This window comes from Diuraphis noxia, unplaced genomic scaffold, assembly GCF_037042655.1.
Source record: "Diuraphis noxia isolate RWA-SAM2 unplaced genomic scaffold, SU_Dnox_SAM2 contig0001, whole genome shotgun sequence".
Classification (NCBI taxonomy): domain Eukaryota; kingdom Metazoa; phylum Arthropoda; class Insecta; order Hemiptera; family Aphididae; genus Diuraphis; species Diuraphis noxia.
The window spans coordinates 65,911,268-65,936,928 of record NW_028301711.1 but is presented as its reverse complement, the minus strand read 5'-3'; the positions used below and the strand labels follow the sequence as shown (position 1 = coordinate 65,936,928).

The 25,661-nt window shown below is 27.7% G+C and overlaps 2 protein-coding genes and 2 pseudogenes across 2 annotated transcripts; 2 read left to right on the top strand and 2 right to left on the bottom strand.

Moving 5' to 3' along the window:
• Nucleotides 1-1,172: 1,172 nt before the first annotated feature.
• Nucleotides 1,173-2,286, bottom strand: LOC149061346 (uncharacterized; annotated as a pseudogene).
• Nucleotides 2,287-3,396: 1,110 nt separating this feature from the next.
• LOC149061345 (uncharacterized) lies at nucleotides 3,397-9,009 on the bottom strand (annotated as a pseudogene).
• Nucleotides 9,010-15,305: 6,296 nt separating this feature from the next.
• On the top strand, nucleotides 15,306-15,950 carry LOC149061344 (uncharacterized). Its single transcript, XM_089214953.1, has 2 exons — nucleotides 15,306-15,543; nucleotides 15,619-15,950. The coding sequence occupies exons 1-2, from the start codon at nucleotides 15,306-15,308 to the stop codon at nucleotides 15,948-15,950; spliced, it is 570 nt and encodes a 189-aa protein (XP_089071079.1).
• Nucleotides 15,951-20,808: 4,858 nt separating this feature from the next.
• LOC149061343 (zinc finger protein 862-like) lies at nucleotides 20,809-23,114 on the top strand. The gene is made up of 2 exons (XM_089214952.1): nucleotides 20,809-22,693; nucleotides 23,086-23,114. The coding sequence occupies exons 1-2, from the start codon at nucleotides 20,809-20,811 to the stop codon at nucleotides 23,112-23,114; spliced, it is 1,914 nt and encodes a 637-aa protein (XP_089071078.1).
• The last annotated feature ends 2,547 nt before the right edge of the window (nucleotides 23,115-25,661 follow it).

The following is a 25,661-nucleotide window of genomic DNA, read 5'->3' as shown; positions in this document are numbered from 1 at the left end:
ATATAAAAAGAATTTATATTGTAATGATATACACAGGTGGAAGTCTGGTATCTTAATCACCAATAAAACATCTGCTCAATTATTATTTTTTAATGCCCTATAGGGTGTTACTGCCTATGATGTTGCAAAAACAAATTTACTCTTTTTTATTAGCAGATACATATTTTTATGTATCACATAAAATAATAATTATAATAATATTTTAGGAGGTCATAATGCTGAGTATTTTCGAAACAGAAAAGGATATTTTTCATTGAACGTCCAAACAGTTGTTTCGCCTGATTTAAAAATAATGGACATTGTAGCTCGCTGGCCAGGATCTTACCATGATCAAACAATTTTCAAAAATTCAAATATTTACAGTCAATTGGTTAATGGTAAATGGGGAAATAGCTTAATTGTTGCAGATAGTGGATATAAAAATACCAGTCATATTGTGACTCCTTTTATAAATCCAAGGGGAAATATTGAAGAGCTGTACAATGAGTCAATAATTAGAACCAGAAATCCAGTAGAAAGAACATATGGAGTTCTTAAACGTAGATTCCCAATTTTATCTCTTGGTCTACGCTTGAAGCTAACTACATCACAAGCTATAATTGTTGCTTGTTCTATATTACATAACATTGCATGCGATAACAATGATTTAGAAGCCCCTGATCTCATAGACGTAGTATTACCACCAAATGAAATAATCAATGTTAATCATGAAGTAATAGATGAAGAAGGTTGTGCAAGACAACAATTGATAAGAGAGTATTTCTCTAGACTATAAACATTAGGTATCTTCATTGAAAACATACAAATTTTGATTTGCTTAGATAAAACTTTTATTATTTAAAAAATTAGGAATTATATACTATTATAAATAAATATAAATATACATTTTTTACTTATATAATATTACTACTATTAGGTATCACTATTAGTAATAATATATTTTATTATTTCATTTTAATTACTATTTGATATTAATAATAATATATTTTATAACTATTTTTTACTTATTTCACAATCTTATATTAATTATAATTACAATGAAAATACAATTATATTTAGGAATTAAAATTTTACTGTTTATTATTTATTATTGATGGTTAAACGTTTTAAGAAAGTATTAAAAAAAAGGTTTTTATAGCTTTTATTAGCTTTATATTAAGCTTTCAATTAAATTAAATTAAATTATTTTTTTTTTTAATTTCTAACTCAACTCTTAAGATCTCAAGTTTTAATGCATGTTCTTCTGCCATATATTTTAATTTTGTTTCGTGTTCAATAGACGACTGTAAAAGTTCTTGTCTAACAAGTTGTTGTTGCAGAGATACCAACTCCATTTTGGATACTGCAAGGTCTTCAAACTTTTCATGTCAACGTTTCATGGTCATGCAATGTTTCTTATTGTTAGCTACAAATTTTTAAGAAGACATTGTAGTACATATTTAAATGTCTGCATGTAGCAGAAAATTAATATTTTATTTAAAATTATAAAAGCTCACATTGTTTTTGATGACTGTTATTAAATACTAATTTTGGATTTTTAGATGTTGTTCTTAGCATTTTTGTTGAGTTTAAAGGAGACCAAGTTGAATTGTTTTGATTATTATCTGATAAACAGTAATTAAATTTTTATAATTTCAGGCATTTTGCTATTAAAGTTCTACACATTTTATTTTTGTTTAATATTTGAATCTAGACCTACGTTGCTCTTGATTTTCATCTGTACAAATATATGATTCTTTATTTATATCTGTATCAACTATATCTATCTCTTCTAGTGATGAAGATGTAGTTGGTGGAAATTGTTTGATTACTATACGTAAATCATAAATGTATCAATATTAATTATATTATATTTATTATATTAATTATAATTATATTTATCACAAGGTTCATAATACAATATTATGAAGTAAATAAGCACAGAAATAATAATAATTACGATTAGTAAACGACAAATTTGCATGCGTTGATGGCGCATCATCATCAAACTCCTCCTCATTTACAACATATTCTTCAACACAATCGTCCGTATTTGTTTCTTGTGTTGTGATGGATTTTTGTTCATAGAAATAAATTGGAAAATAATGCATTAAGTAAATGTTTTCATCATAATGGGAGGTTAAAAACTTATTAAGTTTGTGCATTAGTCCATTGTGCCATACCCGATCAAAGGCTTGGGAGATGTCAAGTAATACTGCTATACAGAACTGTTTTTTATCCTGGGAACTGTATATGATAGTGACTGTTTTGTGTAATTGATGCAATGTCAAGTGTTTTGGTCTGAATCCGAATTGTGTGTGTGGTATTATTATTTATTATTATTATTATTATTATTTATTATTTATTATTATTTATTATATTTATTATTATTATTTATTATTATTTATTTATTTTTTATTTAGACGTTTCGCGTCATTATAAAATTCATACACGCCGTGATATTTTAAAATTCTAAATTTTTATTATAATTTAAGTCACTGACTACCTAAATGTATGTACCAATATATAGATCGTATACGCTGTATTATAACATGGTTTAATTTGTATTTATTGCATTTTTACTTATTGAAATATAATACCGAACGTTTTCCTTTAGGCAGAAATGTGTCTGATGTATGTTGTCATGATGTAGTCATGTACTTTTACATGCTTACGTCGCGTTATGCGTATATATTTTATGATTAGCATTTTGAAATACAGTTACTACGTTCTTAAATAGGTAGGTACTTAATTTCTAGATCTTATAGGATCAATAGTAGATATTAATGCTATTCTGTTGACTGTTTTATCTACAATATAATTGGCAACTTTTCGTTTATTAAAATTATAACATCTCAACTCTTATAAAATACTTTTACATCAAATGTAATACAGCCTAATTGAATGGTTTTGTATTTATTGCCTTATTACTTATTAGTTATTTAAATATTATACCCTTACTAACCTAATATAATTATAATCTAAATAATATATGTTATATACCTACTAATTATTGAATATTATAATTAAATTGGGTAAATCAAAAAAAATTAGGCGTCTTCCCATCGACTCATCATAACACCTTATTGATATATACCCATTATTGATTATAACCTTATTTTATTATATAATTTATTATGATTATTATTTAGATAATAATAAATTAAATATCTTAATTATAGTTATTTATTTTGCTATAAAGAGACTGTGTAGGTTATTTATTTATTTTTTAAAATAATACGGTAGGTTGAATTAAATGTTATTAAAACATGCAGACATATATTATATTATTGTGATTTTCTTTTAAGTTAATATTTCGATAGTCGATATATTCTGAAATTACCAAATTGTGCAAAGTACCTACATAGGTTAGGTTGGTGCAATACATAACATAATTTATTAGGTAGGTACAGATGATTATTTAAAAAATTTTTTTTTCACAGTTTTAATCGTGTTGGTATTTGTTTCTCTTATATCGGATATCATTAATCTATGTCCAAATGCTGGGTCAACTATCTCTGGAACTAAACTTTCCAAATAAAACCTAAAAATTATAAAAGTTTGTATTAGATACGGTTTATATATATATATATTACTTAACATGATAGTGACTTATATAGTAGTTTGTCTAAATAGGTATCTATAGACCTATTATATAGACATACATTTTATTATTAGTCTATAATTTTATTATGTCTATTTTTAAATATAATTGTATAATTTAATAGCGTATATTATTTACAATTAAATAATACTGTTAGCTAAATATTCTTTATACGTTGGTGAACTACGTTACTCACGACTTTAATTTGTTAACCATAGAAGTTGTCCAGAAATCATGGTCATAATTTATTTCCTGAATTGATATCCACTGTGGAGTATAAATTATAAAAAACACAACTTTCTTTCGGATATGTGCAACTGTCCTTGTATTTGGTAAAAATAATTATGATTTTTTTTTAGTATTAAACTTCCATCTTCGATTGTACAGTAGTTTAACTAAAAATAAAAATATGCTTAAGTTAAATTGAATTCATTTGTTAATTTATAATATTAAAATCATATTTGTTATAGCCTATTTATATGCTATATATACTTTTCCTGTCTCAACAGCCTCTACTCCGTTCCTTGTATCTTTTGCTGTGTAAGGTGCTTTTATTTCAATTAACTTTTGATCATCAATAATTCCATCTGACGATTTAAAAAAACAAATATATGATTTAAAAGAAAAACTATAATCTAGATGATCGAAGTATTAACACTGTAATACATAATTAAAAAATACAAACCTGGACTAGCAGCAAAATATGGGTATTCTTGATCAATAAACAATCCACACAATTTTACCTTTAACCCTGACATTTCCTCGAATCTTAACCTTGCAATAGGTTCCATCAGTGGCGTAATTGCGAGGGGGCAAGGGGGGCAATTGCCCCCCCAGAAATGTTTGTGGGTGGGCAAAAGTATCATTTTGCCCCCCCACAAATAATCCACATTTAAAAAGTATTTTTAACAAGACTGTTAACATATTATTATAATATTAAAATATTTTTTTCCTCAAATTACTTTATAAAAGTTTAAATTTATTTTATGTTTCTCTTGTTGAATAATATTACAATGTTGACGTATTGTCAGTGTTATGGCAATAATCGCATTACTCGTGACTATTATTATCCGTGATTGGGGAACACGTTATTATCTTGAAATCGAGATTATGACTACAGGAACGTACGGCTGAACGGCAGGTTAATTTTAGATCAATAACAAGTAACTGATAATGGTATATTAGTATAATAAAGATTAAAGATAATTATTATATTATTTTTTCTTGCTAATTCCTTATATCACTGTTCAGTTGGACTTGTACTTGTCTTATTACGACATTATATTCTGTTACGTTACGATAGTGTGCTTTCCTAAATAATTATTAATTACGTTTTTTAAAAATATGTCAAATAAACGACAGTTGACGTTGGTCGATTTCATGTCATCGAGATCAAAAAAAACTACAACAAATTCAAAGAGAAGTGCCAATAGATTTTGACAAAGTAATTGATGAATTTGTTTCGAATGGAGTAGGAGGTAACAGAAAACTCACACTAAAATAACAAAAAATAAAACCTATTCTTTCTTTTATTTGTTAATAAAGTAATTAAATTATTTGATGGTTATTTATTTATTATTTATTGTTCCCCAAGCATAAAATATGTCAATATGTGTATATAATATTTATACTACTTACCTACTTTTTAAACTACTCATAGCACATTTTATTAATGACCTCTCTAGGTACTTAATAATATTTAACAATATGGGTAACTGTTACCTACGGGCTACAATTTGTTTCTAACATAGACAGTATAAACATATTATTCATATTATTAAAAAAAAATTAACCGATTTTATTAATTTAAAAATCGGTTTTTAATAACCATGAAATGTAGGATCAATATTAACCGATTTTTTAAACCGAAAAAAATTAAAGAAGAACTAAAACCATTAACCACAAAAATCATTTCGGTTTGAAGCCTTGGTTTTAAGACTAAATCAATGTAGGGGTCAGGGACTCAGGGTTTTGATTATGGTGAATAAATTACATTGCCCCCCCTAGTTTTTTATCCAGTTACGCCACTGGGTTCCATGTCTTTACCGTACTGTATTGCACTATAATAATATTCGTTGGTTATAAAAATTAAAATTATATAAATTTTTTTTAAACATAAAACATTAAAATATATACTTGGTATTAAAACTAGAGTACAATATTGAATGTATCACATTTTTATGGCTTGTGCTTCTACGCATTTTACAGATACGTCCAAAATTACTTGCTGTTAGTCGACAATGTCTTTCACGTTTCCACATTTCACTATTAGCTTGATCTCTCGTCATACTCTCCACTTGTAAACGATCAACTTCTCCCAATGATCTAAAATAGTATGATAAACTATTTAATTTCTTAACATTACATGTAACCTGCAGGTATATGAATATGATTAAAATTATTTATCGTAAAACATATTATATGGCTTTAATTTTAGCACTGTCTATATTAAAAAAAAAAAAGAAAAGAGGGGCATGAAATAAAAGTATAAAATATGTGTACATGTAGCTTTAAATGTTTTGTTGATTATAAGAAGAGGTACACTAAAATGTTTTTAAAAAAGAAGGGATCCCCCCTTCCAATTCAAGCATAAGGTATAATAAATACAGCTATGTATATTCCTAAAAATTACCTGACAAATAAGATCATTTCATGAATAAATTCTACATCTTTGACATCTTTAATAATTTCAATAGCATCAGCATTACCATAATTTTCATCTGCTCCATTAGTATGATGACTTTTAGATCTTTTAGGTTTTTTTTCAGTAGTTTAGATTTCATTTTTCTTCGTTTTTGGCAAATGTATCTTTTTTCTAGTGTTTTTTCAAAAAACGTTTACCAATCTTTCCTACAAAAAAAGGTAAAGGTAAAATGTAAAATATTAAATATTATTTTGTCATAAATTACTGTAGAGTGTAGACTTAATGTTTACCTGGACTAGTGTGTGTTATGTGTCTCTTAACGGCTCTTAAATATTCCTCTGAATTATAACTAACTACAGCTGCATGCACTCTTGTAGAATAGGAACTTTTTTGAGTAAAATTAATTCTCTTTCCTCCCAAAAATTTATTTATAACACTATTTAGCTGTTCACAAGCATTGTTATCAACATCCATTATTAAACTATTCGCATTGTTTGTTAATCGGGACACAATTGTATCAATGTCTCGTGAAATATTTTTATATTTATTTTTCTATTCTTGAGAAATATTTTGTACAACACCAGACTTTTTACAAAAATATGTTGAGCACTTGGCATGATTTTCAAAAATCCTATGGTTTGGTGCGTTGTCTATATCAAATCTAAGACCTTACATAAAATATAAGCTATAAGTTGATTATAAAAAAGTGTATAAAAAAAAACACAACAAAAACAAACGAAAAAAAAGCAATATATTATTATTTGTATTTTACATTTTGAAATTACCTGCAATTTTTTCATTCAGCGGCTTTTCCTCTGATTTTCGAAAATTTATAGCACACGTAACATCTGTTCTCATCCTTAAAATATTTTTAGATATTTTTCTCCTAATTTCAATAGGATAATCAAAATTTCTTGATAATGTCATGAGCTTTTGGCAGTAATTACGAAGTAAATGGTTCCTACATTCAACTTTCTCCACTCTACATTGCGGTCCATAGGTAGTATATTATTTAACCGTTTAGTAACGCTGCTGTCCCCGTCACCTATTTATATTACTATATTAGTTAATGTAATCATTCGCCATTTAGTATTAACTATTATTATATAATATATTGCACATATTTAAAAATATGTGCAATATATGATTATTTTTATAACTTTATCTTACCGATTAATTTAGTATATTTTACCCCATGTGTTTCTACACTTTTTCGAAACCCCTTTGCGATGGCATCAGCTTCAATGCTGGTCGCCCCTTCCTTCCAATTCAAAAAGCAAACGTGTGCTGAAGCATCGACTTTTTTTATTGTATGCTCTTTCACAAACAACACAATATCTATTTCGTATGCCAACGAATAATACCTTTTTAGTATTAAAACCTATTATACTTGCCTAAATGAAATATTAAAATGTTAACCCACAGAAAAAAAAAAATGAAACAAATTTAAAAACATTAACTTACTACTCCGGAAAGAGCATCATACTTGGTTCGATAACTTCTATTGGACCATTGTCCATCAGCCACAACTAGTGTTTGAAGTATGAAATATTTCATGTGAAATATTTCACTACATGGTGAAATATTTCACAAAAACGTGAAACATTGTATTTTTTTTTTAAACAAATTATAACGATTGTTATTTATCAATTATTAATAGTACAGACAGTACAGTCCATGAGTTCTTGGTATAATCATTGTTATTAATGCAATGAGTGCCGTGGTTGACATATTATACTATTTATACTATATTAGGGTCTTGTTTTCGGCTGTTTATAGCAAAAATTAGCAAAAAAAATTATTATATTAAATTAATTTATCAATTCCTTTTAGGCTTTAGATATATCTACTAAACTAAACTAAACTATATTCAGTACCTAGTTATCTACTAGTTATCACTAGTATTCCTATTAAAAACTTGGCCATATACCTGCATACTACATTTATATTTGTATATATAAATCTATAATAAGTATTTAATTTTATAGAACTATAGAAGTGTATGGTACACTAATGTGAGCATTCGGTATACTTAATATAGACATATAGTATCATTTAAACATTTTTGTATGTTTTTTTATCAATTTAAAAATGTTGAATACTATTTTAAATGTATAATACCATTAATACAAAAAAAAACCATTACTAATGAAGTAATGAGTAGGTAATGGGTAATTAGTGATTGGTTTCAGTAGTATTAAATTATAAAAGTAAATTATAACAACTTTTTACTTTATACATAAAAATAAAACTTATTTAAAAAAAAACAAAATTTATTAAAATACTGAAATATTTCATTTTTTTAAATTTCATGAAATTTTCAAACACTAGCCACAACAGTTATACAAGGTATGCCATCGGCATCTACATTACCTACAAGGTTAAGTACATTTTTATCTATATAACAATTTATTTGAATAAACATGAATAAATATTTAATATATTTAAAATATTATATGTTCTAGACATCTACGATCTATACATATGCTATATAGGTATTTTATATTTATTCATTATATAAATAAATACACATTTAATATATTTATTAAAATACCTAACGGTTTAAATATTTAAAACTTCAAAATTCATGAGGCAACCAAGAACAGCAATAGTTACAAAGTAATTAATTCTATTATTCTATGATTATACCTGATTCAATAGCTATTTTTTTTTCTTCTTGACCTGCCTTTTGCATTTCAAACCAAGCAGTGTTCTTAATTTCTGTCTCAAGAGTAGTTTCTATACTAGCATACGTTTTGGAACTCATAGGAAATATTTCTATTCCAGATAAAAATTCATTTAATTACGTGTATCCTATTCCTATACAATAAAATTAAAAAATAAAATTGAATGGGTATTGATAGATTATGTAGGTATGTAATATTTAATAATTTTTACCAATTGTTATTGTACTATTAACAATAGATTTATTAATTGACCAATTAGTCTTCGGAGATTCTTTCACTGAACATATTTTTTTTTTATATTGCACATTCTACACTTTAACCAAAATTCCGAATAACATCCTCGTCGATCTTCAGATAAAAAATACATATTATTAAAGGTACACCCAAATCCTCCATCATGTTTACTATTTTGTATTTGTTCAAAAAGGTAAAATACATCGACAATTCTTTTACCGTTTATTTCATTACACGTTTCACTGTAATTTTACAAAATATGTTGGTTTTAAAATTAATATTTTAAATTTAGATATTAGTTATAAGTCGAATGTTGTCGAGTGATTAACTTACGTGTTTGTAAAATCATCATTAGTTTGTTTATCAATAGTACACAACTCTGGCAACTTGTCATTATTACTTACAACAGTATTTATGGTTAAATTATGCTTAATAAGTAATAATATAAATTATTTTATAATTATTAAAACAATATTTAAATTGTATAAATAGGTATACTTTGTGAAATTAGAAACCGAAGTTGAATGATTATCATAAGAAATATCTACATAATTTCCCATAACATCTGTACAGTTTGACAGGGTATTTTCGTCGTAAAGAAAATCTACTCCAGACATATCAATTGCACTTATAGGTATTTCGACGCTAACAAAACATTTATATATATTTTTTAGTTGTTATAACATTAACAGATAATATTAACTTAAAAAAATATATTTTTAAGTTCATACAAACTTACATTGATGGTCTGATAGAAACTAATGGGCTTGAAATATTTTGTTTTTCTGCATCAATCAAAACACTCAAAATATGTTCTGGACTACTATGATTATTTAATACTGACGTATTAGTTTGTACCTCATCGTTTACTGAGTCAATTATAATTTTATCCGATAACTGATTTTTTAGGCTATAAAAATGTAGGTATGTAAAATATTTTAGATTCTGAGCGGAGCGATGAATGTATTGATTTTACAATGTTGTATATTTGTTTTTAGATTCTGAACGGAGTGATGAATGTATTGATTTTACAATGTTTTTTTTTTTGGTATCTGTGTACAGCATAACTAGTCGAAATAATGCTTCAATTTCAAACTTTGGGGGTGGTTTCAGATGGCAAAGTTAATAGCCAAGTTATAAGCCTTGGTGGCTGGTGCATTATAGAGGTCAAAAGTAAACATTTTCCAACAGTTTTCAAAAAAAATAATGACGGAAAAAAGGGAATTTTTACGAAAAATCGATTTTAGATATTGGTGTACAACTTATTATCGTAGAAACATGAAATTTTCACTGAATGTTTATACTGGCATTTTCTATACATGATAAAATTTCAAAAATTTTCAATCTTTTTTATTTTTTTTTTTTATAAATAACGATAAAATTGTATTTGTTGGGTAAAAAAGCTTCAAAATTTGATACAAGACTTCTAATATATTTCCGCAAAGGTAGTTAAAAAAACATTAAAAATACATGGTCACAATTTTTTTAATAAGCATTGAAAGTTCGAATTTTGACGAAATACGTAAAAATCACGAAAATTTGCAATTTATTTTAAGCTAAAAATTCATAAAAATTTATCTTTTTATGTCTAAGATTAGAAAATTCAATACAAGATTCTTCATGAGTTTGTCTATTTTTATCAAAAAATAAATTTTTACTGAAAAGTCAAATTAAATTTTTATGAACATTTGAATTACAACATTGGATATTCACTCAATTTCTCGTGAACCAATATTCTTATTTAAAAGGTTTTCAAAAACGAATAACTGAAGAAACCGGAAATATACACCATATATTTATTTTATTAATTTCTATAATTGATAAGGTTTTCTAAATATTTAAACAATTTTTAAGTTATTTATAAAAATTTGCAATTTTTCGTTTTTTGTTCTATAAATGTCAACAAAATTTTATCCGTTGGGTCAAAAAACTTGAAAATTTAATACAATATATATATATGGTTCCCTATAAGTTTATATAATAGCAGTTAGAAAATATAAAAAAACGAAAAAAAGCTGGTATGGTAAGTAAAGTGGATGTCGCTCTGTTGTACAGTAAGTTACAAGTGGGTTAGGTACTGTCATGGATGGTATTAAATTTAAGTTCAATGATATAATATCATTGTATACGAAAAACGATTCTGAGTTGAGACGGTTTGTCAGTCTAGGATATGTTATACTACATTAATTATATTGTTATTATTTTTTTTAAAAAGGCGGGTACGTCGTAGATGTCGCTCTGCTGTACAGTAGGTTACAAGTGGGTTACTGTAATGGATGGAATTAAATTTGAATCCAATGATATTATATCATAAGAAATTTTTTTATGAATTTCTAGTTTGAAATAATTTTCGAATTTTCGTGATTTTCGTGATTTTTACATATGTTGTCAAAATTCAAACTCTGAATGCTTGTAAAAAAAATTCTGACTACGCATTTCTTTTATTTTTCAATTGCTATTGTTACAATGTGTTAGAAGCCTTGTATTAAATTTTCAAACTTTTCTACCGAACAAATAAATTTTTATCGATATTTATAGAAAAAAAAAACTAAAAAAGTTAAAAAATTAAAATGTCAGTAAACAGCTCAAAACAAATCTAAATATTTTGAAAATGTTATCAAATATATAAAATGCCTATATAAACATATATATAAGCATTTTTACTGCCCCAAAACGTGATGACACAAAAAACAAACACATCATGGTAAAATCAATACATTTATCGCTCCGCTCAGAATCTTAAATGTCTATAAATAACTTAAAATGTTTTGAAATTTTTTTAAAATTTTATCAATTATATAAATTAATAAAATAAATATATGGTGTAAAATACTAGGTAGTCTTGTACGCATACACACAAAAAAAATATCAATACCTATATTCATTGATCCACTTAAAATCTAAAATATTATTTATCAATATTGGATACATAAAATACGTATAGGTAACGTACTAACGTAGGTACCTACTTACCTATAATATATTTAAATTTTAGATACTGCTTTAGTAGTTTAATGTTTATTGCCTATAGGAAATAGGAACTTACCTTCTCTTAGCATTAAGTTTTTTCATTCGAGATGCTAAACTTTTAGGTTTGTAAACATTTCTAATAGAAGTATATGGTCGACTTTTTTTTGAACCATTCATCATATTATTAAACTATAAAACTGGCGTTTAGGTACTTTTTTTTTATAGAAAACCAAAGTGTATTTACTTTCGAATTATACTCTAAACGTACGCAATCCTTCGATCGATTACAACAAACGATAATAAAATTATAATCCAAAAGTAACATTCACATTTTATAATTCCCACCACAGTGTACCTATAATAATTATATATTGAATAGCTCATTATTCCTAATGTTATAGCATTTATAATCAATGGTTATAGTTTTATTTTACACACACGACCAATTTATTATTGGCGTCGAATACCAAGAGTTCTTCGTTTGGCGTAGATAATGAACCGTCAACCTGATATAAATACGGGTTTGCGGAAATACGGTATACGTATACCCCGTACTCCGCCACCACAACCCGTTCCAAATCGACTGATTTTATTCGTGTGCCGATAGGCGCAGCACTTGACGGCTCAAATATATTTAAATTTAAAAAAATAATTATCATTCGCTCTACAGTTACAGCTCCTTCAATAATTCACTTAGATGAATTGTGTTTAGTTATTTTGAAAGAAGAGAAATTAAACTAGGCCTCCTCGAAGAGATTTTTTTGATCGATTACGTTCATAAACAAATATTTAAGTTTAAAAATGTAATTTTCTTTATTTCCCCCCCCCCCCCATAAAAAAACAAAACAAAATAATTTTTTTTTAAAAACTATCGATAAAGCACAGTTTAAGTCATTATCTTTCTTTTAGTGTTAAAATTGCGTTTCTGCGGTATTTGTGTATTGTGCTGTGTGCATAGAGCTGAGGCATATTTTACACTTTCAATATACACGTTCGACGTCCTCTTAATGTATTTTTTTAAATGTTATCTTTATTTCAGTTATTATTATTTTATGCCAACAAAATTATTTTTAATATTTCTACTTGGCATAATATAATTTAATATATTTTTTTTGATTTTCGGTTAAATAATGTGCAATACATTTCAAATTTTTTAAAAATATGCAATAACCATTCAATATGCAAAAATCTGTAAAAAAAAATTTGTCAGTATTTTCGAGCCAGCGCAGCGCCGCAAGCCCGCAACCGACGCCTTAGACCACTCGGCCCAGGGGGTGTGCACTCATTGATATAAACAATTAAACACGGACTACGTTTATTAGTTATGGGTGACAGACACCAGTCGCGCCACTCGCGCGATTTGTTCTTATCATATTATTTTCATAATATTATGTTCCCGCCAAAATTATTTTGAACATTGTTATTTGTTAAGTACTTACTAAAAGTATACGATTTACGAATACCGAACATTTAATATAGAGAATAACGAATAACATCTGTTTAACGATATTTAATTACAATTCTTTATTTCCAAAATGCCTTCTAAAAACTGTGTTGTTAAAGGATGTAAGAGTAATAAAGAAATACCAAAGCATCGATTTCCTTATAAATCACCTGAAGATTTAAGTATTTGGGTGCAAAGAACAGGTAACATAGAATTGTTCAATAAGTCACTTGAATATATATATAAAAGTTATTTAATTTGCGAACAACACTTTGAGTCATCTTGTAAAAGTCCAGGAACTAAACGATTAAAATGCCGATCTCTACCTACATTAAATCTATCAAGTACTTAAAACATAAACATTATGTGTTGCATGTATATGTTTGTAAAAGATGGATTATGTTTCAAGCTCAAAATAATACTTAGAGCAATATATAATATCCTTTGATATAAAAAATGTGTGTAGTAGCCAGTAGGTATTAAATGTTTGTGTTATTTAATTTGTGTTTCTATGTTCAAAAATCTTAGGTTCAATTATTATCTTTATTAAAAATTATTTTTGTTTTAAATTAAATACCTTCTTTATTTTAAAAGCTGCTCTTGAAGTGTGTATGAAAGAAAAGAAAATAGATGATACATCAAACTCAACAAACACTCCTAATTCAAATGCTTCTTTTCAATCAACAGGTAATGTGTTTACATATGTGTAAAAATATTTCAAGTGTTCAAGTGCCCTACAGATAAAATATAACTTGTATTATTTTCAGATTACTCATCTAATTCAAATGCTGCTTTTCAACTTACAAATAATAAAACTTCTTTTTTACTAAAATCTGGTTATACTAAACAAAAAAATGTGTGTCCACAAGCAAGAAAATTTTATGTAAAAGCTTTAAAATTACAAAAGAAGACCAACAGAATGAAGAAGTCAAACGTTCAATTAAAAAATCGTTTGAAATTGGCCAAGTCACTTGCTAACAGAAAAGATTTTGAACAGTTTTCTTATAAGTTAAATGCTACAACAATCCAGTTTTTTAAGTCACATGTTAAATGTCAAAGAAGAAAGCTGAAAGGGAGAAGATATAATATCAGTGACAAAATTTTGGCATTATCTTTGTATAAGACATCACCAAAGGGATACAGATCCTATCAACTATATTTTCTCTACCATCTCGCAAAACATTGTCCACGTTATTAAATAAAGTACCATTTCACCCAGGAATTTATTAATGTATTAATATTAATTGAAAATTTAAAACATCAAGTGAATAGATTAAAAAAAATTGATAAATCCTGTGTTCTTCTGTTTGATGAAATGGCTTTAGAACCGGGATTAACTTATGACAGAACAAACGATATTATTTTTGGATTTGAAAACAATGAAGATTCAACAATGACATATTTTTCCGACCATGTTCTTGTTTTTATGTTACGAGGTATCAAAAAGAAATGGAAACAACCCATTGCCTATTATTTTTGTAATGGCACTACAAAAACTGATCATTTAGTTATGTATATAAAACAGGTAATTTCATCTTTATTAACAACTGGTTTGCAAATCATTGCTACAGTTTGTGACCAAGGTGCTACATATGTTGCTGCTATAAGAAGACTTAAAGAAGAAACCAACAGATACTGTTTGAGTCAAAATATTGAAAATCAATACTTAGGCTTTCTTATTGAAGATGTGGAAATAGTGCCTGTGTTTGATCCGCCCACTTACTGAAGTGCATTAGGAACAACATGTTAACAAAAAATGTTCAGTTTACATATAGGGGCGAGAGTCATACAGCGTCGTGGAAAGATGTTGAAACTCTTTATGAGTTTGATAAAAAAAATGAAGTTCATGGCTTACGATCTTTACCTACATTAAGAGATGAGCACATCTATATAAATAAAATGAAAAAAATGAAGGTTTCTATCGCAGCACAGGTGTTCAGTCAGCGTGTTGCATCCACATTAAGACTTCTTGTAAATTATGGTATGAAAAATTATTTAGTTTAATATTTATATTATTTAGAAACAATTAATTCATTAGGTACTCATATTTTTTCAGCTCCAAATAATATTTTAAGTGGTGCAAAGGGAACATCAGAGTTTTTACACTTTATGGATCAGGTTTACGATTCGGTTAATGGTTCCAGTGTAAAACCAGATAAGGGCAAAATTCTACGATGTGCAATAACAAAGTCCTCTATTGATATTGAATTTTGGAATGAAGCTATAGATGTTTTCAATTATATGAAGTTTGTGGCTAAAGATGGCAAAATAAGTACTCCCCCATGTGTCAAAAACTGGATCATTACTTTAAAATCTTTAAAGTATATTTGGGGTAAGGTAAACACAACATTTGTTTTTAATGAAAGATATGCTCTGTATTTATTCTAATATTATTTCAAAAATATGTCATCAAAAACAAATTGGACAAAAATTAAATTTTTTAAATGAAATGAATACTGATTTTAGTTATTTTAAATGTCCCATTCACGAATTAAAAGAAATAATTAAATGCAAATCTATACAATTTGTGTTATTTAATTTTTGTAAAAATACTAAAAGGTATTGATAAACATTTTGATAAAAGTGTATTCACGAACATTTTGGCTTTTAATTATTACTTAAAACACAAGGGCAACAAAAATAAAAAGTAATAAAACTTGATGCATTTTCATATTTTAATATTTGTGAAAATATATTGTATGATATATTTACTTATATAATTATTTAATTATTTAATTTTAATTCATACTAATTATCTACTTTATATTACCTACAAACATATTACATTATACATAGTAGATACCAATTTGCCTATTAATATTTATAATATAAATGGATAATATTATGTACCTACATTATAACCTACATTGATATTTATATTACAATATTATTCATAATTGTTTTTTCAGCAAAAGGATATTTTATATTATTAACATAAATTGTATCAATTGTAATTTTTTTTATATATATTATATAGTATTACAAAATATGTGTCAAATGCTGTTCAAAATTATTAAGACTGTTGAAAGATTATACAATAAAAATATTATGAACATTTATAATAATTAATTCTTTAAAATGTTAATTTCCTTATATACTAGTATATCACACTGTGGCCTAGTGGGATAAACCCGTAGCTAAGAAACAGGTTGGTGTATTTTTGCACTTTTTTACAAGCTTAATATTGACGACAAACACCGGGAGCGCTAGTGTTGCAATAACAACTATTACCAACGAGTGTCCATTCTATCTAATCTTTATTCTATGGCTCGGCCACCTCGTCTCCCCGAAGAAATGTTAATCTGCCGCCGCTGCCGCACGACGCGACTTTAGCGATCTTAACGTCGACGTCTAGAACCACTTTCTGACTGAAGCGCTCTACAACGGCGACGTCCAATTTCCGCGCGATATTATTATACAGGCAGTGAACGATCTATCGTATTTATAATCAATGCTAATTCCTAAACGGAGTGTTAGATGAGCCAAGAAGCCAAGGAAAATAGAAATTTTCCTTTAGTTAATAAAAATTATATAGTTAATATACAGTAAATATTATATAGTAAACTATATAGGTAGTTAAAATAATATATTAAACTTACATGTATATTATTTATTTACGAATGGGAAACATTTATTTATTAATATTTCAATTTGAAAGTCTAAATTTATTAAAAAGTTTGAAGTTTAAGATTAAAATGTTTATTCTAAGTTGTTCAGGGCAGTGGCACCAAACCCTATGTTAATGTAGGACAACTGTCCTACATATAAAATTGGTGGTGACGCCAAGTCTCATGCAAATATATTATATTATTATCCTGGAGAATATATTATTTTATACTATTACAGAATAGTAGAAATCAGAAATCTATTTATTTTGGTAGAATAAACTAATAAATTAATGGGTGGTGAGTGGGCAGGCAAAATGCAAGATAAAAATTTAAGGGTGGGGGGGGTGAAATTTTCATAAAAGTATCATACTATTCATATTGTATTTATGTAGGTCAGATAATTTATTTTTTGTTCCTGATATGGGGGGGGGGGGTTAGACACCGTAAATTAAAATATAAATCCAGTGGAAGGGGGTGTGGGGGGGGGTGAAGTCCCCACGGGTCTGTGACAAGTCAAAACTGCTTATCCCCCTCCTTTCGAAAAAGCTGAGCACGCCACTGATCCATCTTTGCACTAAACTAAGTTTTTAATCTGTCAAAACTAAGCAACGTGCAACGGCGTAAAATCAAGAGCAAATGTAAATAATTATATAATAAACATATTTGATAAATGATTAGTAATAAAAATATCTAAACAAAAGTTTAATAAACGCTAGTCTAAAAGAGTATAGAGTATTTAAGCAGTAGCTTATAGTCTGAATATATATGTCTAATATAATATATGATATAATGCATAAAGTGTAATGCTGAAAGTTATAACCGAAGTCCTTAATTTTAGACAATAATTGGTTGATTTTATTATCAATACTATTTCGAAACACAGATAAATATTTTAAATACCAAATAAATAATAAATATCAAGGGTAATAAATACTACACTAGTAGTTGAACATACTAAAAAATAGGAATCGGGACGGGGAAAAGTACATTATAATATTATATATTATATTAACATAAATATGTTTTTGGGCTGGTTACAAGATTTTTATTTCTGACTGATTTTTCGTAAGGTTTTCGTAATCATGGTAATTTCGTAACTGAAAAATAAAAACATACATAGATTCATAGATTTTATATTTAATATAGGAAAAATATCGTGTTGCGCGCTATGTTTTTTTTATGTTCTTATCATATTTTGCAATTTCGGGGTATTCAAAATCGATTGTTCGAAATTTAAAATGTGAACTGGCTGATCTCAAGTAGATATTTTATCGAATTCATATCAGTCTGCTGAAATATTATCGCATAATTCGATCGATTAGTAGAATAGAAAAAAATTACATAGTTTTAGTTGTGGTCAAATAAAACATGCTTTCAAAATAATTGTTCATGCATCGGGATATGGCGGTGACTTTTCCTCTCGCATGCTGCGTGAGGAAGCGTTTCTTCAGGTGCGCGTATATTACCCCCCATCCAATATAAATTTTTAAATTTTCTTTTGACAATAATTAGAACTTAATTCCTGTGTGAATTTCTGACCAGCAGCTTTTTATATTTTCTGTTCCAAAAATTTTTCTAGGAAAATCGATTTTCACCTAATGAAAATTAAAAAATCTTGAAAATTTAATACAAGGCTCTTAACATGTTGTTACAATAGCAGTTGAAAAATAAAATAAATTCATAGTCACAATTTTTTTTTATAAGCATTCAAATTTTGAATTTTGACAAAATACGGAAACATCATAAAAATTCGCAAATTGTTTAAGCTAGAAATTCATGAAAAATTTTCTTTTTAAATCTCAGATTTGAAAATTTAATACAAGATTCCTTACAAATTTGTCAATCTTTATCATAAAAAAAATATATCCACCGGAAATTCAAATTAAATTTTTATTTGCATTTGAATTTCTAATATTGACAAAAATTTGTCAATACCATGAATATTTACGAATTATTTTGTAGTTCAAAATTTATAAAATTGTTTATAATTATATCTAAGGTTAAAAAAATCGGCACTAAGTTTTCCATAAGTTTTGCTTCAAATAGCCATTTATTTTCGGTATTTCAGAATACCGGTATACCGTGATTTGGTAATTACAGTTGTTACTGAAAATACCGTGCCACGGTAATACCGTAAATACCGAGGTGCGGTAATTACCAAAAATACCGGTGGAGAACGATTCCGCAATATTTGCGGAATCGTGTTGATTTTAATAGCCACTGATATACATACACGATTCCGCAAATTTAATATATATATACACGATTCCGTATAATTTTAAATGCAACGTTGCCATTCCGAAAACAAAATCTATATTATTTTAAAGACCGAGCCACACTATTGAGTGATTTTGGCGCGCGGTACGCATACGACGGTGGCACCCGGTACGCGCGTTAAAATGACGTTTTTTTGATCAGTTTCCGCAACATAAGGAATTAAACGTATATGAGTTTGTTTCAGCTATATTATTATACGATAAGATAATGTTCATGTCATTAATATAAGATTAGATTATAATACGTTTCTTATATAAATATAATATGAATAAGAAATTTGGACTACACTTATGACAGCGTAAGCGCTATAATCGATTATAAAAAAAAAATATGTTATTATGTACGTTCAGAAAACATGATTTTAGTTTAAATTTAATTTACAACTTGTATTTTCTGATTATGTTTTAAAAAATTATATTGACAAAGACTATCCTTTTCCACCACTAATTTGGGCTGAAGAACCATAAAAAAATCCAAGGTAGGTTCTATAATTATTATTTAAACTGTATAATTTTTATAATATTATTATAATGTTATCACAGAACAACAAATGCAGCCGAAAGTTTTCATCGAACATACAATGGCCAATTTTACTCACATCCACCCATTTATTCAGTGCTGACAGTCTTATTAGAAACACAGTCCGAAACAGATGTAAAAATATATTCAATTACTTCTAAAAATGAAAAAAAGAAAATGACTCATAGAGAAACAGAACGCATTGAAACTATTATTAGGGCATATGATAAGTATAAATCTTGTAAATCCCAAGATCATTTATTATATTATTTATCACTAACTGGCCATACTTATCAAGATAAATCATTATAATTCATATTACATATATTTTTAAAATTATTATACTCATTATTATTTTTAACTTACATATAAAAATGTTTATAACTTTTTTTGGCTATATTAAAAAAATATAGTATAAGTATACTAGTGGTGCACAGCATACACTTCACAAATTGAAAAAATATTTTTTTTTATATTAATAATTTAATATGTTTATAAAAAAATGTTTGATTGTATTAATATTATATTTTATAATATTATTATATTTTGTATATTTTCTTCTAAGTTCATTAGGATTAATCCGCAACACTACGGCCGCCTCGCGCTTTTGTCCGTTATATTTATATCTAATAGCTAGTACATGACGTTCATTACGTACGCAGTATGCACGTAGGCGATTGCATACGGGTACAGACATTTGGCGACAGCTATTTATATTTCTTATCGATAATATTAATAAACAAACATAGAATTCTGGCGGTCGTGTTTTCGTCACTCGTGTATGCAGGATCAGTATTGCATACAGTGTTGCCATATTTGAGGATTTTAGGGACTGTTTTAATATGTCATCGAGTGATGAAGATGCATCTAGAGGCTGGCCAAAAAAAAAACAATATGTTCATAAATACAGAAGTGCTTGGGAAAATATCCCAGAATTTAAATGCATCAGAAGCAGCAAGAAAGGAGAAAACTATTTCCACTGTATGGTTTGTGGGGATGACTATTTGGCAGGAAAATCTGCGCTGCAGAAACATATAAAGACCACGAAACATACCAAAAATGCCAAATCCCATGCTAATTTGATTCCAGCAAATAAAATGCCAAGAGTCCTACAAAAAAGTAGTATGGAAAAAAAAACCAAAAGTGCTGAGCTCAGAATTGCTATGTTTATAATAGAGCACAATATTGCGCATAGGACTTCTGATCATCTAGTAAGTCTTATCAAAACGATATGTTCAGATTGTTCCGAGCCCGACACCATAAAAAATATTAAATGTAATCGCACTAAAGCAACGGCACTAATTAATAATGCTGTGGGTTCCTATGGACAAGAAGAACTAGTAAAAAAGATGAATAATCAGTTATTTTCCATTTTAATAGATGAATTTACTGATAAATCATCTATTAAGAACTTGGCCATTATTGTCAGATTGATGGATTTAAAAAATTGTATTGTTCGTGACGAATTTTTTAGTTTAACTGAAATTGCTAATGGAACAGCACAAGGAATTTATGATGCAATTACACATGTCTTTGAAAAACATACCATAGCATACAAGACAAATATGGTTGGATTTGCCTCTGATGGGGCTAATACAATGTTTGGTTCTCACCATTCAGTGAAGACACTTCTACAGAACGACATACCAAATTTATTTGTTATGAAGTGCATATGTCACTCTTTAGCGCTATGTGCATCATACGCCTCAAATAAATTGCCTGATTCGGTAGAAAATTTAGTTAGGAACGTTTATACCTACTTTAAATATAGTTTTAAACGTCAGACTGAACTAAAAGAGTTTCAAGTGTTTGTGGAATTAAAGCCACATAAACTCTTGCAACCGTCACAAACAAGGTGGTTATCTCTACATTTATGTGTCAAAAGAATTTTGGAGCAGTATAGTGCTTTAAAATTATATTTTCAAGGACAACATTTAATTGAAAATAATGCAAACGAAATATTTTGTGAACTATCCAAAGTGACTAACCAATTGTATTTGCACTTTCTTGATTTTGTTCTACCTATTTTAATAAAATTAAATGTTGAGTTTCAAAGTGAAAAACCACAAATCCACAAACTGTATCAAAAAATGTCTTCAGCTTTTAAATCAATATTAGAATGTTACATAAAACCAGATTATTTGAACAACACGGATGTATCAAAATGCCAGTACAGGAATCCTATTCATTTTGTTCAAGTAGAAGAAATATATGTTGGTGGTAAATGTGCTGCTATTATTTCAGATGGAAAATTAACAAATAGTGAGAAAACATTATTTTATACAAATTGTCTAAATTTTTATGTGGAATGTGCATGCCAAATTTATAAGCGATTTCCGTTTAACTCCACCGAAGTATCGTGCCTAAAAATGTTACAGTTTCTGGAACCAAAACAAATTAAGAGTATTCCTTCAATTGGACCGGCTGTAAAATATTTTGAAGTAAGACTTAATATTGATTTAAATGATATTGACAGGGAATGGCGCCATTTAAGAAATTTAGACGTAGATTTTGATGTAGAAGTATGTGAGTTTTGGAAAAATATATCAAATATTAAGGACGGTGACGACAATACTACTTTTCCCTTACTCAATAAATTAGTGTCATTTGTTTTGATTTTACCTCATAGTAGCGCAACTGTTGAACGTCTTTTTAGTGTTATTAACTTAAATAAAACAAAGATTAGGAATAAACTATCAACAGATACTGTTACAGGAATTTTACATTGTAAAAATTTATTGAAAAATCAAGACAAATCATGTTTTAACTTTGATATTAACTCTGAAATAATAAATAAAATGAATAGCTCAATATATGATAAATAGAACTATTTTTTTTTATTAAATTCTTTTTTAAATTGAACACATTTATTAGCTTTTAAATAATGAATATGTTGTATACTTAAATATTTTAATTTGTTTTATTGTATTCTGCCTGACACAAACTGTGATGTAAAAATTAATATTGTTTTGTTATTTAATTTAATTTAGTTACTCAAAAGTCTGAGATAAAAGTTTAAAGTGTATTTATATTATATTTTATTGGTATGCTGCCTAACACAAAGTGTAATACTGTAAACGTTAATGATTAATATTGTTTTGTTATTTAATTTAATTTAGTTACTCAAAAGTCTGAGATAAAAGTTTAAATCATATTTATTTTATATTATTTACCTAACACAATGTGATGTAAACGTTTATGATTGATATTGTTTTGTTATTTAATTAAATTTAGTTACCTACTCAAAAGTCTGAGATAAAAGTTTAAATCATATTTATTTTATATTATCTATCATCACACATTATGATGTAAACATTGTTAATATTTTTTTGTTATTTGACAACAATTTGTAACTATGTATTTTTTAATAATAAATTATAACATTTGTGTTATGTTTTGTATTATTATTGGATATAATCTGCAACTTGCAAGTCATGTATTTTGTATAATATTACTGTCAAAATGATCAACATTGCATTTTTTTTTTTTAAAAACATAATTTCACCAAACATTTAAAGCCTCAGTCATACAGAAAGCGGGCTGCCCGCGCGGACACTGTACACCAATCATGACATCATGTAATAAACCGCTCTGAGTGAGACATTTTGGGGTCTGTAAGAATTAAAGTAAAGACTATTTAACTATTTGGTGGCTGTTAAGCTGTTTATTAGATGTTAATTGTTAATAGACGGGTTGTTAACTATTGTACTATTTGAGTGCCGATAAAAAATGCTGGCGAGCGTAGCGAGCGCGAAATTTTATAGTGGGGATATCTGGGGATTATTGAGTGTAAATTTCGAGATTTATGACATTTTCATCTGGCAACACTGATTGCATACGCTATCGCATAGAACCGTTGTCCGTTTGTCGTATATTTTGCCGGCTATAAGTGCGTATTATTAATCGTATATTATAAGACAGTGTGACATATCGTTTTAAATTAAAACTATTTAAACTAAATAAACAATAATGAATATAAATAATACAATATGTGAGTGTGCAATTGAAAAATTATTTTTAAAACCTTTCAGTTCACTGAATTTTGATGAAAAATATTTAAATATATAAGTAATTTTGTAGTTAATAAGTTTATTATTTTTAAAAAGTGATTTATTTTTTGTTTATTAAATATAATATTGTGCTTTGTACTAAGGTAATATATATTAAAAATTACGTAAAACTTTGTATGTTTCAAGTAATATTTTAAGATAAGTGTAGGGGGTGTGGGGGGCTATGCCCCCCACGATTTTATCAACTTACAACTTCAATGCATACACTAAGCTGAAACGCACGCTACGCCACTGGTATACTTAACTATAAAAAAAAATTACAATTTATATAACAAGAGTAATTAATTGTACTCGTATATTTAGCAACGTTGCATTTAAAATTATGTGGAATCGTATACATATATATTAAATTTTCGGAGTCGTGTATGTATATCAGTGTCTATTAAAATCAACACGATTCCGCAAAATTGCGGAATCGTGTTATAGCCAAAAATACCATACCTATGTAATTACCGAAAATACCGAGTTGCGGTAATTACTGAAAATACTGAAGTGCGGCAATTACCAAAAATACCGTACTTAGCCGCTTAGCTCTTAGGACCTAGGTAATTACCGAAAATACAATACCTACGCACATTTATTTTTCATTATTTTTATGTAATCTGATAATCATAATGGCATAATGTCATAATACCTATTATATTATTATAATGAAAAAAATAATAGACAGCTAAATAGCAGACTATAATTTGTTATATTTATAAATAAATAAATAAGAATGATGATTATGACATCACAAGCGTTACACACCCGCTGTGAGATGTCATCATCATTCTTACACGTCAGCTGAACACGTCTTGTTCCGTTAGTTTAAAAATCGGTGTGGATAGACATTTTTTTTTTTCTTATTTATTTGTATATTATTTTGCGACTACAGTGAGCCATTGGGAAGGGGGTGTAGGTGAGTTTTGGCAGAGGTTTTTATTGGGACACCCAGGTTTCTGTCATGCCCCGGAGTGGGGGGATGGCGACACTTGTTCTCCAGACACCGTGAATTGCCCGAAGAAAAATGCCGCCCGCTGGTCGAGGATCGAACCCGGTCTGGCTGAGCCACAGCCGACGCGTTAGACCGCTCGGCCACCTCATCCCCCAACTATTTTGTATATTTTCAAACTATTTAAGAGTACGTAACAGTGGTATTTGTTGTCTCCGTCTTACCAGTGCGTAATATAGCAATTTTACGCTCAGCAGAACACTTGTAGGTTGTAGCTCCTTTAGTTTAAAAATTACAGTGAATCGACCTATTATGAAATTTGATGGTAAGAACATTGATATTAGGAAAAAAAGTCCGGGAAAAAAAGTCTGAGGAAAAAAATTCCGAAAAAAAAGTCCGAATAAACGGAAAAAAAACCCAGAAAAAATTTTTTAAAAATAATATTATTTATTAAATTAGTATATATAAGACATAAAAAACATTATAATATGTTTTCTTTACAAATTACACATTCACACAGATCGGAACATGATAGTAAAAATCAGTATTTTTATTATGTGTAGTTGAAAAGTGGTAGGTATTCAAAATGTACGCAAGGTGAGTGGCGGAAAGGGGGTATGGGGGGGGCTAAGCCTCTCACGGGTTTGTGTTGATTAATTGTGCACTTGGAACGCCGTTTTTAATTCGTTGG

Excerpts from the sequence above, each read along its gene's own strand:
- LOC149061344 (XM_089214953.1), top strand. The coding sequence starts at position 15,306 with ATGTTAACAAAAAATGTTCAGTTTACATATAGGGGCGAGAGTCATACA. Across the intron at positions 15,544-15,618 it reads AAGACTTCTTGTAAATTATG|CTCCAAATAATATTTTAAGT; the intron begins GTATGAAAAATT and ends ATATTTTTTCAG.
- LOC149061343 (XM_089214952.1), top strand. The coding sequence starts at position 20,809 with ATGTCATCGAGTGATGAAGATGCATCTAGAGGCTGGCCAAAAAAAAAA. Across the intron at positions 22,694-23,085 it reads TGTTACAGGAATTTTACATT|TTACTCAAAAGTCTGAGATA; the intron begins GTAAAAATTTAT and ends AATTTAATTTAG.